Source organism: Euprymna scolopes, chromosome 2 (assembly GCF_053919585.1).
Source record: "Euprymna scolopes isolate OS-2025 chromosome 2, ASM5391958v1, whole genome shotgun sequence".
NCBI lineage: Eukaryota > Metazoa > Mollusca > Cephalopoda > Sepiida > Sepiolidae > Euprymna > Euprymna scolopes.
The window spans coordinates 101,331,112-101,344,845 of NC_136483.1; the positions used below are offsets into that span (position 1 = coordinate 101,331,112).

Consider the following 13,734-nt stretch of genomic DNA (forward strand, 5'->3'; position numbering starts at 1 on the left):
TTAGAGTTGAAGACTTTCCAGCATTTATGGATCTTTACAATCTAAGAATGGGATTTTACTGCCTGTCAGGTTAGTCAGAAGTATTTACATTGAGGAAGTACAAGTGCTTTGGGTTCGTCGGAGCACATTCCATTAAAATACATGTAAAACAAGGATGCAACATTTCAGCAACATTCAGAGATTGGAGTTTGGTTGATAGTGCGGGACCTATTGAGTTGGAGACTCTGTTTTTTTGGACCCTGTCTAAAAGAAAGAGATTAGTGACAGATGTATCAACCCAGATGTGGCAGCATTACTCCATGCATGAGCAAATGGTGATCTTGTAGAGATACAGGATACTCTCAGATGTGAGCCACTTTCTAGCATGGTAGAAAGATCCCCCCTTCTTCTTCGCAGCGACCCTGGTAATGTCTTCAATGTATTTGTTTCAATTCATGTTTCCTGTGAACGTTGAGCTAAGGAGTTGGAACGAAGAGCTTTGAGGTTGCTTATTATTAGTCATGGCAATCAGTAGTTGAGAAGGTTTCTTGTAATTGTTAAAGGAAAGAAGTTTAGTCTTAGTAGCATTGAATGTTACCCATCCATTTTTGTCCCTATTCTACCACAGATTAGAGATCTTCTTCTAAGGTTTCAGCTATTGTCTTAGATATGTGTTTATTCATTTTCCCCTCATGTCTGTTATAGGGTATAGTATCATTAGCAAATATGCCCATCTCAGAGACATTTTTATCAGGAAGGTCATTTATGAATATCAGGAATAATAAAGGTCAAAGGATCGATCCTTGTGGCATGCTCGAATATAATATTGTTTTCTTGCACGGCCATCAAGGACAGTGAATTTTTCTCTTGTCTAAAAAGGATTTGATCATATTAAGCATTCATCCAATGATACCATATGATTTAATTTTATAAGAAGACCTTCATGCTAGACTTTGTCAAAGGCCTTAGATATTTCTAGGTCTACTGCCCTTACTTCCCCTGCCTTATCCAGTGCATGGTATATATGTTCAGAGATTATAGTTAGGATATCTTCAGTAGAATAAGCTTTCCTAAATTCATACTGTCAGCCAGGAAGAAATTTAATATTTATGAGGCGGTGAACTAGTGCTTTATTGATTAAGGACTTAAGGAAGATTTTGGCGAAGAGAGGAAGGAGGCTAATGGGGTGATAATTGAGTGGGCCAGTTCTGTAACTATAAAAGGCAAAATGGCTGCGTGCATTTTTATATGTCCAGTAAAGGCTTTTATTGCTGGTCTTCTCGGGTGGGGTGGGGGTTCTGTTTTTTAGAACTTTTTATATACTCCCTAGATTATAATATCTACGATTTGCGAACGAAGGTCAACTATCTTTTATTCAAGCGACTTTTACAAAATTCACGCTATTCCCTCCTCTTGCGTGTTTTTCACATGAAAGTGAAGGCAGATTCCTGGCTTTCATGCCAGGGACGTCCAGAAGCAATTAGCTTGGATCACTGTGGGGAAAACTCCTCATATCAAACAATTGCTATCCATTTGGACACTCCCTTTTTGTAGGGAACTGGTTTTCCCAACATCGTGGGGAAACAAATAAATGAAACGGCAGAAGCTGAACTGGCCTTCAGCCAATCTTCAATTCTCCACCTGTGTGAACTCATTCACTTAGTAAGTCAACCTTTTAATTGAAATCACTAAACTTGGACTCTTTTCACTTCCTATGGCTTCTTAGTGTAGCGGTAGGATGTCATGTTTTCTTTCACTTTCTTTTCTGCCTTTGCGCCGTGGGTTTGAGCCTGCTTGCTTACTAACACTTATCTTTTTTTTTTTTTACACCTTCAAACACCCGGGCAACGCCGGGTACCCCTTGCTAGTTGTCCAGAATTCTTGAAGACTAGTACAACAGAAGCCATTTTCCAGTAATAAGTAAAGCAAGATTCAGTAAGGCATTTGTTGAAGAGTTTAGAGAGAACTGGAGCAATCTCAGCGGAGCAGTTTTTTGGAGTATAGCAGGGATGAGATCAGGCCCACACGTCTCTGAGATGTCTAGATAAAAAGAGACTTGTTATTGTTGATTTATGGTACATCAACCTTTTTTGGGGTTCTTTAATGACGAATTCAGTAAGTAAGTTTGCGAAAAAGATTATGCTTCAAGTTCTTTATCTATTCGATTATTTATGCATGGTGTTTGGTTTGGTTGTTTTGTTTTATGTGGGTTATTTAATGCAGAGTCTTGTAATTTTGGTAAAAGTTTTTATGCTTCAACTTCTTAAAATGGAGTTTGGTCCGATTGCTTTTTAGAGAAAAATTGTTCTTTTTGTTTTTTTACTTTGCAGAACATGATTGAGTTTCAAAAAATGGAAAGAAAAAAAACACATTGATGTTTTTATTATTATTATTATTATTATTATTATTATTATTATTATTATTATTTCAGAATAGATAGAGACGTTTATACCCTTCGTACACTTCAGAAGATATCTAGAAACAACCTGGTAAGGAAATTGGATGTCAATAAGTGTAAAAAAAAAAAAAAAAAAAATCAAGATAAAGATTCAGTATTCATCAGATGACAATGCACTAATCCTGTGGCACGGGGACTGATCACCGGAAATTTTCAAGTTGTGAAAAAAAGAAGCCAAACTACCACCTCTTTATTTTTCAGTCAGTGACGATTTTACATGTGTTCAATTTTTAGAAGTGTAAATTTCTTGGACAGATACCCAACAATATTTACAAATTTATTTATTTATAGTTGCTGTTAATGAAATTATTATCCAAATTGTTGCTTTGTTTTTTACTTTGCAGAGCCCCATTGAGTTTTGCAAAGGGAAAGAAAGAAAAACCAATAATATACATCTCATAAGATTTCCAGAAACAACTCATTGAAAAAGGAAAATGGCTGGCCACAAGTGTAATAATAAAAACAAAAACAAAAAAAAACAAAAACAAAAACAAAAAAAAACAGATGCATAACAATTTAAACATAAAGATCCGGTATTCACCAGATGATAATGCACTAATCAGATGCATGGGGACGGATCACCGAAAATTCACAAGTCGTAAAAAAAAATAATTAAAAAAAAAAAAAATATCAAAATGTCACCTCTTTATTTTTCAATCCGTAATTATTTTACACATGCTCAATTTTTGGGAGTGCAAATTTCTTTGACAGTTTTTTTTTTTTTTTTTTTACTGTTTATTCACCCCAAACAAGGCACAGTGCCACTAAAGTCGTAGGGGGCTACTAATAGAAACCAGATTTGCCGGGATACTATGTAGGGAGTTGGGCAGCAAGATGTCTGTTCACATGACATTTGAACTTCTGCTTGTCAGCACAGTCAGGGAAGAAGATACCGAAGAATATTTACAAACTTATTTCTATTTAGTTGCTATTTCTGAAATCATCAGCCAAATGTTCTCAATAATTGCTAAGGAAAGGAAGAATTAAACCTTTACTTCTCCATGTTAAATCTAATATTTGAAAGTCTATATGTCTCCATATTTTCAAACTCTATCTCCTCCGAAACTAAAAGTCACAGAGCGGCGCTAGGGGCCTCAAATGATTGGATTTTTTACGGACTGTTCTTTAATGTGTCATTAACCAGTTAAAATAGTTTTAAGGGTCAAAAATGGGTGTTAATTAAAAATATCGTTATGTTTTTTGTACATTTATCTCAATTTATTTTTAATCAGATCATATGCGTGTCACGTTGGTAGAGTAGTAACGTCACCAGCTTTGAATGCTACAGTTACTGTTTCGATTCTAACTGATGCTACCCAAATACGTTTTTTATTTTACTTTTGAAATCACGATCCTATAATATATATATACGAAATCTGGACTAATTAAAATATCATATTTAAGCGTATCTTATGCCCGGGCAAAGCCGGGCGCCCCTACATTTAAATTTCTCTTTTTCATTTTACTTCAGTAACTTCCCAGAAATCAATGAGCCTTTTCCTGTTGTTAGCACGTAATTTCTATATGAGATACGTAGATATCAACGTATTCAATCAAAATTCTCATTTCTTCATCAAAAGTTGAGCTAGAAAAGCAGTGAAGAACATTAATTTTCTTCTCTTATTAGTCACTTAATACCTACTACTATATAAAAGGAACTTTGTGTGCGAGTTCGTTCCCTATGGACTCGAAAACGGCTGGGTCGACTTATTTTAATTTCATATGAAGGTACTTTATTTGCCTGATAGTATTCTTAGATAGGTTTTCTATTGGAATGTCTATGTCAGATGAAAAAAAAGAACATGCGATTTTGACAAAAGTTAACACCTTACACAGCGAAAGGCCCGACATATAAAATCAACAGTAGGTTCTTTGATATAACAGGGGCGCGTTCGAAAGGAATGTGTATGTTTAGAGCACAATTGAAGCATGATATTTGACTTTTGTATTTTAAACTTTAATGCAAACTGTTAGATATAAAAAATAGTTTCATAGAATCAAAAGTAGGTTCTCTACAGTGCAATGTAGGTTACAAATGTATCGTGGACCAACTCACTGCGGGGAGGCATGTGAAGCTTCATCCTCGTGCACAGCGATGGGTCCTCAATTAGAGCAGGTAATCAACTGATTTGATTGAAAAATGGGAGGATTACACTGATTTCGCTGGGTTTCCTTGCTAGTTATGCTATAGATTATTTTATTAATGCCGTATTTATAGCTCACATTAGTCAATCATATTCTTGTGAGGAGGAACCCGGATGTATTCATATTCATTGCAACTAGAATTAAAGCCACAAAAAAATTTAGAAGCAAATAAAAGATTCATTTTTCTGTTCGTTCCAAAACTGAATCTGAAAAAGCTCTCCACGTGTTTTATGTTTTTCCTTCATTTGATTTAAAGCTTGCATTTCATTTCCTTCCGCATCGATCAACAATGAATGGCTCAATAGGTTATTCAAACAACACTACTTCAAAAAGGGGCTCCTTCAGTTTTTGACAGACTATGGATACCCATACCTACGTGTGAAATTTTTGTGGCAGGAGGTGCGCAATCTCCGACCACACCTCTCCTGAGTCGACATTGTTAAATACCAGTGGCAAGTGAAGTGTCTGTACAGGACAACTGGAAACAAATGCCGAGATAAGCGGAGAGCACATACAGTGCTTAGAATTCCCAAATCGTTACCCATCTGGTACTAACCAGGCTCAACGTTGCTTAACTTCAGTGATCTGATGAGAATCGGAGTGTCAACGTGATTGTACCGTATGAATTGAACAACTCTACTAACTTAACATTGAAAACCGTTGGCATTCCACGGTAAAGGTGCTACAATGAAATAAACCTATTCCTTTTCCCCAAAAACAAAAGAGAATGCAAAGACTGGGAGAATGGTCTTCTGAGCAAGAACTGAACATTTTTATGAATCCAAATCAATTGTTAACATTTCTCCATGCTTAATAAATAAATAAATATATTCAAATTTCTCTCCTGTTTTTATTTTACTTCAGTGAGGTCTCAGAGATCAAGAAGCCTCTTCCTTGGGTTAACACTTAATTTCTATATGAGATACGTATCATATCAGTGTTCAATCAAGATTCTCATCTATCCATCAAACAAGAAAAGCAATGAAGAACACTAATTTTTCTCTTTCTCTTATTAGCTACTTAATCATGTTTACCTTTATTGTGATCGTTTCTGCATTTTACTAGGTTTCAAAACAAGAATTCATCTGGTCTAGTGGAGTATCCAACTAAGTGTTGTCACTGGATTTAACATCACTAGGAGAAAGTGCATCATTTCTTGTATGATCTCCTTTCGCATTGTTTTCTGTAGTTCTGGACGTGCTGTCTCAGAATCGTGTGAATGAACATGTAGCACTGCTACATTTTCGGAGTTTTGTATTGGCTAACTATCGTGATGTTCCTAAGTTTTACGCATTCCCTAAATAGCTTAGTAGCCTCTGTCTATTGCTAACGGTCTTAATAAAGAAGGGGAAAAAGTGGTTGCTAATGCAGAAAGTGATCTGCGCTATTTTTTAAATCGTATTTCCACGTTTAATTAAAGTTTTATGGGTTTTTTTTATTCAATTGTAAAGTTAAAGTACAGAATAGGTACAAAACACCCTCCCCTCCCCATGTTAAGAATGGCTTTTTAAATAACGTTATTTCAGCACGGATCAATAAATGCATGAGTACCAAAAAATGTCTAGCCGTGTTGAGGGGATCTTATTTTGGTTTTCAAACATGGTGTTATTTTGAATATTTGATTAGGTTTTACTACAAGCGTGAAGTATCCTCATGCCAGGTTGTCCTGACAATCCCTTGTACAGAGATCGAAGACACTTGAGGATGATGTCTAGTAGGTAATTCGAACTCTTTTTTTTTTTCAATTTCCTTATTTTTGTTCAAGCTGGGGGGTTGGGTATTTACTGGAAGCCACACATTTACCCGCAATCGCAGACATTCCAACCGTCTCTTTAAGCATAATTGTTGTGTGTGTGTGTGTATCTGTAAGTAAATTAAATAATAACTCGGAATAAAACCACATGGTAGCACACTGAGGGGTGCGGTGGGGTTGGGGGGTCAGTTGATGATGACCTGATCCTGGAGGGCAGCACAAACAAAATGGCAATAGACAGGAAATGCTTAACTTCAAGCACGAGACAAGACCCCGCACCCTCAAAAAAATTGTAGTGTTGCCATAGACAGGCGCCATCCCAAATAGTGGTGAATGGTCACGGAGAATGGAAAGACTGAAGAGAGAAAGTACTAACCAGACCTCCACTGGATGAGTGCGAAGACAACTAGGACCTTGGGAAGGCTTATGGAAACCCAAATTTCAGTGAAGCCGATGATCGTTATTAGTGAGAAATCAATGGTAAACGACTGTTGCAATAACTCAAATTCATTTGCAAAAGTTATCGAAAGAGGTAGAAATCTGGGAAGACTTGCTGTCACCCAGACTCCAGGAAACATCATCGGTTACTGGCAGAGAGAAACTTTTAATGATGGCCTGTGTGAAAACTCCTTGTGAGTACAAATAATAATAGCTAATATTTGAAAAATTCACGACATAACATCCCATGCGACATGGAAATAAAAAGTTAAACTTATTCAAGCGAAAAGACCAGACATGATAATAGTCAACAAGCAAAAAAACAAATTATCACAAATATTAGATTTTGCCATTCCAGCGATGCACAGGGTGAAGATCGAAGAGATAGAAAAACTAAAATACATTGAGCTTGTCAGAAATTTTTTTCTATTTTTTTTTTCTTTTACTAATGAGTCACCACTTATTAATGCCAAAAGGCCATTCAAGGATAAGAGTTAATGAATGTCAGGTGGCCGGAGACAACATCATGATGGTTTGTAATTGTGGAAATTGGGTCGAATTTGATGATTTAAAAGGGTGGTTCAACAAGACTTTGTTTACATTGGACTTGAAAACAATTGTATTATAATCAGCTGGAAAGCAGCCTTGCGCTATTGTGTTTCACAGTTCTAGGAAAGAAACTTTGCTCGTGGAAGTTTCACTTAGTTTTAGGCACACAGAGAGAAAGAGAAAGAGAGAGAAAGGGAAATTGTAGACAGTGGTTGTAGCTAGACGAGTTCTTGTTGTGAATGTTTTAAAGGGGGGAAGGAATCATAGATTGTAGCTCAGTCGAGCATCTACACGATTATTTCAGCATATGTAGAAAATCTATTTAGAATTATGACGAAAACAATACTAAAAAGATTTATGGCCCCTCTCTCTCTCCATATGCAAAACTTTCACAACATGTACTCGTCTAGCTTCAACCACTATCAACAATTTTTCCTCACTCGCTATACCTAATTCTAAACGCAAGTTCCACATATAGAGTTTCTTTCCTAGAACTGGCCGTCTGTGGAACTCTATACCGCAAGTCTGTTTCCAGCTAACTACAACATGATCGTCTTCAAGTCCAATGTAAACAAGTTCTTGTTGAGCTGCCCCCTTAAATCATCAAATTCTACCCAATTTTCACCACTAACGATTACTACGCTATTGCCTCACTGACCACCTCATTAACCCTTATCCTCGAGTGGCCTTTGGGCGTAACTCTCTTGTAAAAACATAAAAAATCGAAATGGTTCTTCATTTAATCATATTCAACAAAAACAAGATGATATATAATATTTATCACTTGCACACAATTTTTAATCGCATTATGTTTAGGCCACTAAACTGTGGTTTTACCATGAAAGGTTAGGTATAAATAAGTCCAGAGAAATTTTCAAATAAATAAATAAATAAAATAAAATAAGAAATAATTAAAAGAAACGGAGTGAAAGGGTTGATTTCAAATTGTAAACTACTTCAGTCATTTTCGGGATTGAATCAGAATTTTCGTTAAAATACTGAAATCTTTTGGATATCTATCGATTATAAATGAAAAAAAAAAAAACGAAAAAAAAAAAAAAAAAAAAAAAAACAATTCAGAATTCAACCTAGTAAAATAATAATAATAAATAGTAAAAAAAATAAAAAATACAGAAAAATCTTTGAAATACGTACTTGTCACGGCACGGAACAAAAATGTCATATTTCAAAAATTAGGTAATTTAATCAAGTATATATATATATATATATATATATATATATATATATATATATATATATATATATATATTTTGCATATAGAAAATAACTTTTTATCATTTTTAGCGATTTACTATTAATCGTAGCCATAACAAAGCTGATTTTGATCTCTATGGAGAGGTTGTTAAGGGGGTGGTAGCCAGTGATGAATTTTAAAGATGGCAGATAGAGACACACCATCCTCTCTTCATCATAAAATTTGATTCTCTTAGTGAAAAAAAAAAAGAAAAAAAGAACCAGTTCATCGTTATTGTAAAGAAATTTCAAAATGGAAATATTGAATTTAAAGTGAAATCAATAATATCTACTGAATTGTCATGGCGCAGTAATGAAGATATCCAAAAATTACGAAAAACGATAAGGTAGAAAGTTAATTGTTGAGGAAAATAGTTTTTGAAAAACATCGTCCGGGGAAGTAACTCGGTCCGTCTTGTTGTGGTGAATGTCACGCAATTATCTATCTGTACAAAGTACGTTTTATGTAAGAATGCATTAATATTTAACTAATTATGACATGACTGCGACCTTAATTAATCAAGCACTAGTTCACCACCTCACAAAAGCAGATCATCTCTCTGACAAACAGCATGGATTTAGGCGATACCGTTCTACTGCAGATATTTTAACAGTCAACTCTGAACGCATATACCATGAACTGGATAAGGTGGGCGAAGCCAGGGCTGTAGCCCTTGATATACCCAAGGCCTTTGACAAAGTCTGGCACGAAGAGCTGCTAATGAAAATCGTACGGTATAACTGGACACATACTAAATATGATTAGATCCTTCTTAGACAATAGGATCATCCAGGTTGTCATATTGATGGCCGTATATCCAAGCAGCATAACATTAATGCTGGAGTGCCTCAAGGGTTGATCCTTGGACCACTATTATTCCGGATATTCATAAGCGACCCCCCTGATAATATTGCGTCCGAAATGGGTATATTTGCTGATGATACAATGCTCTATAACATGCATGAGGGAGGAACGGATGTACATGTATCTAAGGCAATGGTAGAAATGACCTCCAGACCGTAGTGGAATGGGGCCACAAATGGATGGTAACATTTAATGCTAGTAAGACTAAGCTGCTTCTCTTTAACAATTATAAGACGCCTTTTCAACCAGCTATATCCATGACAAATAACACTCTAACCTGAGAATTCTTCCTTTAAACTCGTTGACTAAACATTCACAGGCAATGTGAACTGGAGCAAATACATTGAAGACATTGCGAAAACTGCTGCAAAAAAGGTGGGTTTCCTCTATCGAGCTAGAAGCTTAGTCACACATTTTTTTATTTTATTTTTTTTTTACATGGAGTTCACCACTTATCAAGGCCCAATGGCCACTCAGGGATAAGGGTTATTGTGTGTATAGTAATCAAAGGGATAGTGTAGCAATAGTATTGGAGAATTGGTAAGGTGTCATTACTTAGGGGGGCGGTTCATCAGGAATTTGTTTGTGTTGGACTTGAAGACATCCAGGTTGAAGTCGGGAGGGAAACAGGCAAGCGAAACAGCGTTCCACAGGCGTGCAGTTCTAAGCTTTGTTCATGGAATCTACGTTTTGATTTAGGCACAGATAAGGAGTGGAGAATCCTGTACATCTACAAAGCCACCATTCGCCCATCCATGGAGTACCGTTGCCACATCTGGGCTGCTGCATCTACCACTAGTCTCTCCCTTTTGGATAGGGCCCAAAAAGTGTTTTCAATCTAATCGGTCCCACTTTATCAACTAAGCTCCAACCCCTGTCCCATCACCGCAATGTTGCATCCTTGTGCCTGTTTTACAAGCATTTTAATGAAATGTGATGAACTTGTTGCACTTGTGCCCCACCCCTTCAACCTCGCTTAGCAACAAAATCACACCCCTTCACTGTTGAGGTCTCTAAAACCAGAAAGCTTTCTACTCTAATAGTTTCTTCTCTCGAACAGCTAGACTTTGGAATTATCTTCCTATTAACTGCTTTCCTGATTGTACTGATATGCAGGAGTTTAAATGTAATGTAAACCAACATCTTGTTAATATTTCCTAGGCATGGTCCCAAACAGTAACTCCTAACGTCCAAGTGGTCATATGCCTTGTTAGGTGGTGAACGTGAGTAAAAAGAAAAAAAATTAATTGGGTAGATAATATTGCTTATTTTTGAAATTTTTAAAAACAGTAAGTAGTTGGTTATTTGTATCTCACGAAACAAAATGTGACACAAGGTCGGCTTAATGTGAGAGATAACCAGTTCTCATCAAAAGAGGATTCTGCAAAAATCACCCTCCATTGACTAAAGAGAATTAATTTGAGTACAGCATTTGAGCAGACACGACACTTCAGTCACCAGTCCAGTACGAGTACCAGATATTGACTGAAAACAGTAAGTAGTTATTCATTAATTTATTTATTTGGTACTCGTGCAGAGAGTAATCCATGCTGAAATAATAACGTTATTATTTAAAAAGCCATTCTTAACATGGGGAGAGGAGGGTGTTTTGTGCCTAATCTGTACTTTAACCTTACAATTGTATAAAAAAAAAACCCATAAAACTTTAATTAAACGTGGAAATACGATTTTTAAAAATAGCGCGCACCACTCTCTGCATTAGCACCATATATTTTAATGAAAACGGATTTATTCTGCTGTCGGATTTCGCTATAATAACAATTTTTTCTTTAGTCTGATCACTCCACGTGAGTTTTGGAATATGACATTTTCGTTCAGTGAAAGATATGGACACGATAAAAATTTTGTTCTGTATTGTGTCAAATTTTAATTAGATGGAAGCAAAGCACCCATAAATGAAAGTAAAAAGGTTTTCAAATAATACGGATAAGTAATTAATGTACAATTAACACCTCATCTCCAAGAAAAAATATAATTAAAAAAAAAAAAAAAAAAAAAAAAAAAAAAACAGGAATAATAATAAAGCATCAATGCATGAAAACTTACCATAATCCTGTGGATGCGCCCAAGATCTTCGATACAATTTCTTATTCCTTTCTTTTAACCACAGCCAGAGCTTTCCGAAAGCTCTTGCCATGGTAAAAAAATGGTAAAATCCTAACTCTTGGAGATGGTAGCAGAGCAAAAACAGTGGTCTTTTCTAGCCATAAAAATGCCAAGTTCTTGAGATTTCAAAAGGCAGAGAAATGTTCGCTGGGAATTAATGTTCTAGACATACGGTCGGAATTGGAAGTAAAAAAAAGTTGTTTTTTTTTTTCCAATCTTTTATTTTTTTATTTATTTTTTTTTTTTTAAAGCCAAGAAGTGCTTTATTTTATTTATTTATTTGTTTTTAACATTTACAATTTTTTTGCGTTCTGTTCTTCGATTCCGGAGTATTTAATATTTTTTTTTTTTTTTTTTTTTTTTTTTTTTTAACTTAATCGTATGAACTTTTGATGATTTTTTTTTTCGGTTCAAATTTAAAAAAAAAAAGAAGATATTTTGAAATTCAGATGTCCACGTTATCAAAGAAAAAACAATAACTTAGCATAAGCAACCACCCAACATAATAAGGAGAACAAGAATTAAGCCCTGTCGGATTTTAGGATTTAAAAAAATTTATGTAGTATGAAAAAAAATTGGAACAAATATAGCCCTATAAGTTATAGAATAATTTAATTTATAAATAAAAAATCTTTAAAAAATAAAAATTGTTCAGTATAGAATTTAGAATAATAATAAATATTAATACTTGAATGTATTTATTGTTTTTTAGTATCTAATTTAAAATCTTAAAGAGAAACAGCGTTTTATAAAAGTTTTCTTGAGGTTTAAAAAATGTGTATAGACTTGCTGTCACATGATCTCTTCAGAAATTGAAAAATCAAACTAAGAATATTTGTAACCCGATTCGTATGCTACGAAAAATACCTATATTATTTCGTTTCATAAAAAAAAACAAATCTATACAAAATAATTATTTTAATTAAAAAGATAAAAATAGTATTCGATAATATATAATTTACTTATATTAAATTTATCAAGTTAAAAATGCAATAGATATATTGGCCCCCGCTTTTTTTTTTTTTTGAGAACTTTTCTTTTTCTAAAAAATGTATAATCCTTTTGCGATTACGTGTTTATAAAATGAGCCACGCCCCAAAACACGCGTAATGCGTAACTTTGTCATTTTCGACGCAATGTTTTTTTTTTTTGTGCGCTTCCTAAAACAAAAATTAAATTAAAAAACAAAAAAAACAGCAACTTTAAAACTTATATCTTTGTTTCTCAAATATTGTTGTTATATTGTCGGAATGAGATGTTTGGCGGTCCAAAAAAAAACTTTTGCGCGGTTTAATCAAACTTCAACTAAACTTAGTATTACCGACCGGTGCGCGGTGCGTGATCTTGCTCTCAGCGCTCTTTTGGGAGAAAAGAAGAGAAAACACGAAACTGTTATAAGTATTTTTGTCACTTCAGTGAAAAAAGAAAGAGAGAAAGAGAAAAAAAAAATGCTGATATAGTAAGAAACAACAGACGTGATCCCTTTGCTTTTAAATACCTGGCAGCACGCACCTCCCTCCTATCCCGTGGTAATAGCACCCCCCCTCTCTTTTACTGCAAAATATTAAATAAAAACAGAAAATATAAATAAAGAGTGGAATGTCTATGGTAGGGGGTGCTTAATTAATACAACGATTCAGTATATAGAGTCAGAAATTAAGAGGAAACGGGGGACCTAAAAAAAAAAAAAATGGGACGAGTTTCTTCATTCTATGTTAGGGGAGGGCAATAAAAGAGGTTTGTGGAGAATTATAATTAAGAAGTTTTTTTTTTCGGGGGGGGGGGGTTACGAGAAAGAAATATTACCTATATATATATATATTTACTTGTGTGGAGGAGGGAGTGAGTCGTCACCGCTTATCAAGTCCGAGAAGCCACTCTAGGATTAAAGGTTAATAAGTGTTAGGTAAACAACACGATGATCAGAGAGATTTCTTCGCCTTCGGACCAAGATCAAAGTGTAGTATAAAACGCATATGCGTGTGTGCGCGCACACACACACACACACACACACACACACACACACACGATATGGTTTGGGAATCTTAGGTAGGACGACCCCCGGTGTTCTTGAGGTATTGCGGTGAACAAGAACTTTAGCTAGGATAAAGCATAGACTAGCAAAAGTACAGTAACGAGGGTGACCATAGACACCCCTCTCCCCAA

At 35.1% G+C, this 13,734-nt stretch overlaps 1 protein-coding gene across 2 annotated transcripts in view; it reads right to left on the reverse strand.

The window, feature by feature from the left end:
- LOC145293376 (glutamate receptor-interacting protein 2-like) overlaps window positions 1-13,734 on the reverse strand; it is a 535,093-nt gene that overhangs the window by 343,099 nt on the left and 178,260 nt on the right. The window contains exon 1 of one of the 2 annotated variants that reach the window (XM_080140016.1): window positions 11,509-11,744. The exons of the other annotated variant lie outside the window; for it this stretch is intronic. Coding sequence (XP_079996142.1) covers window positions 11,509-11,599 — 91 coding nt within the window. The 5' untranslated portion in view covers window positions 11,600-11,744. Of the gene's footprint in view, window positions 1-11,508; window positions 11,745-13,734 lie in introns of those variants that run through there. 2 annotated transcript variants of the gene reach the window in all.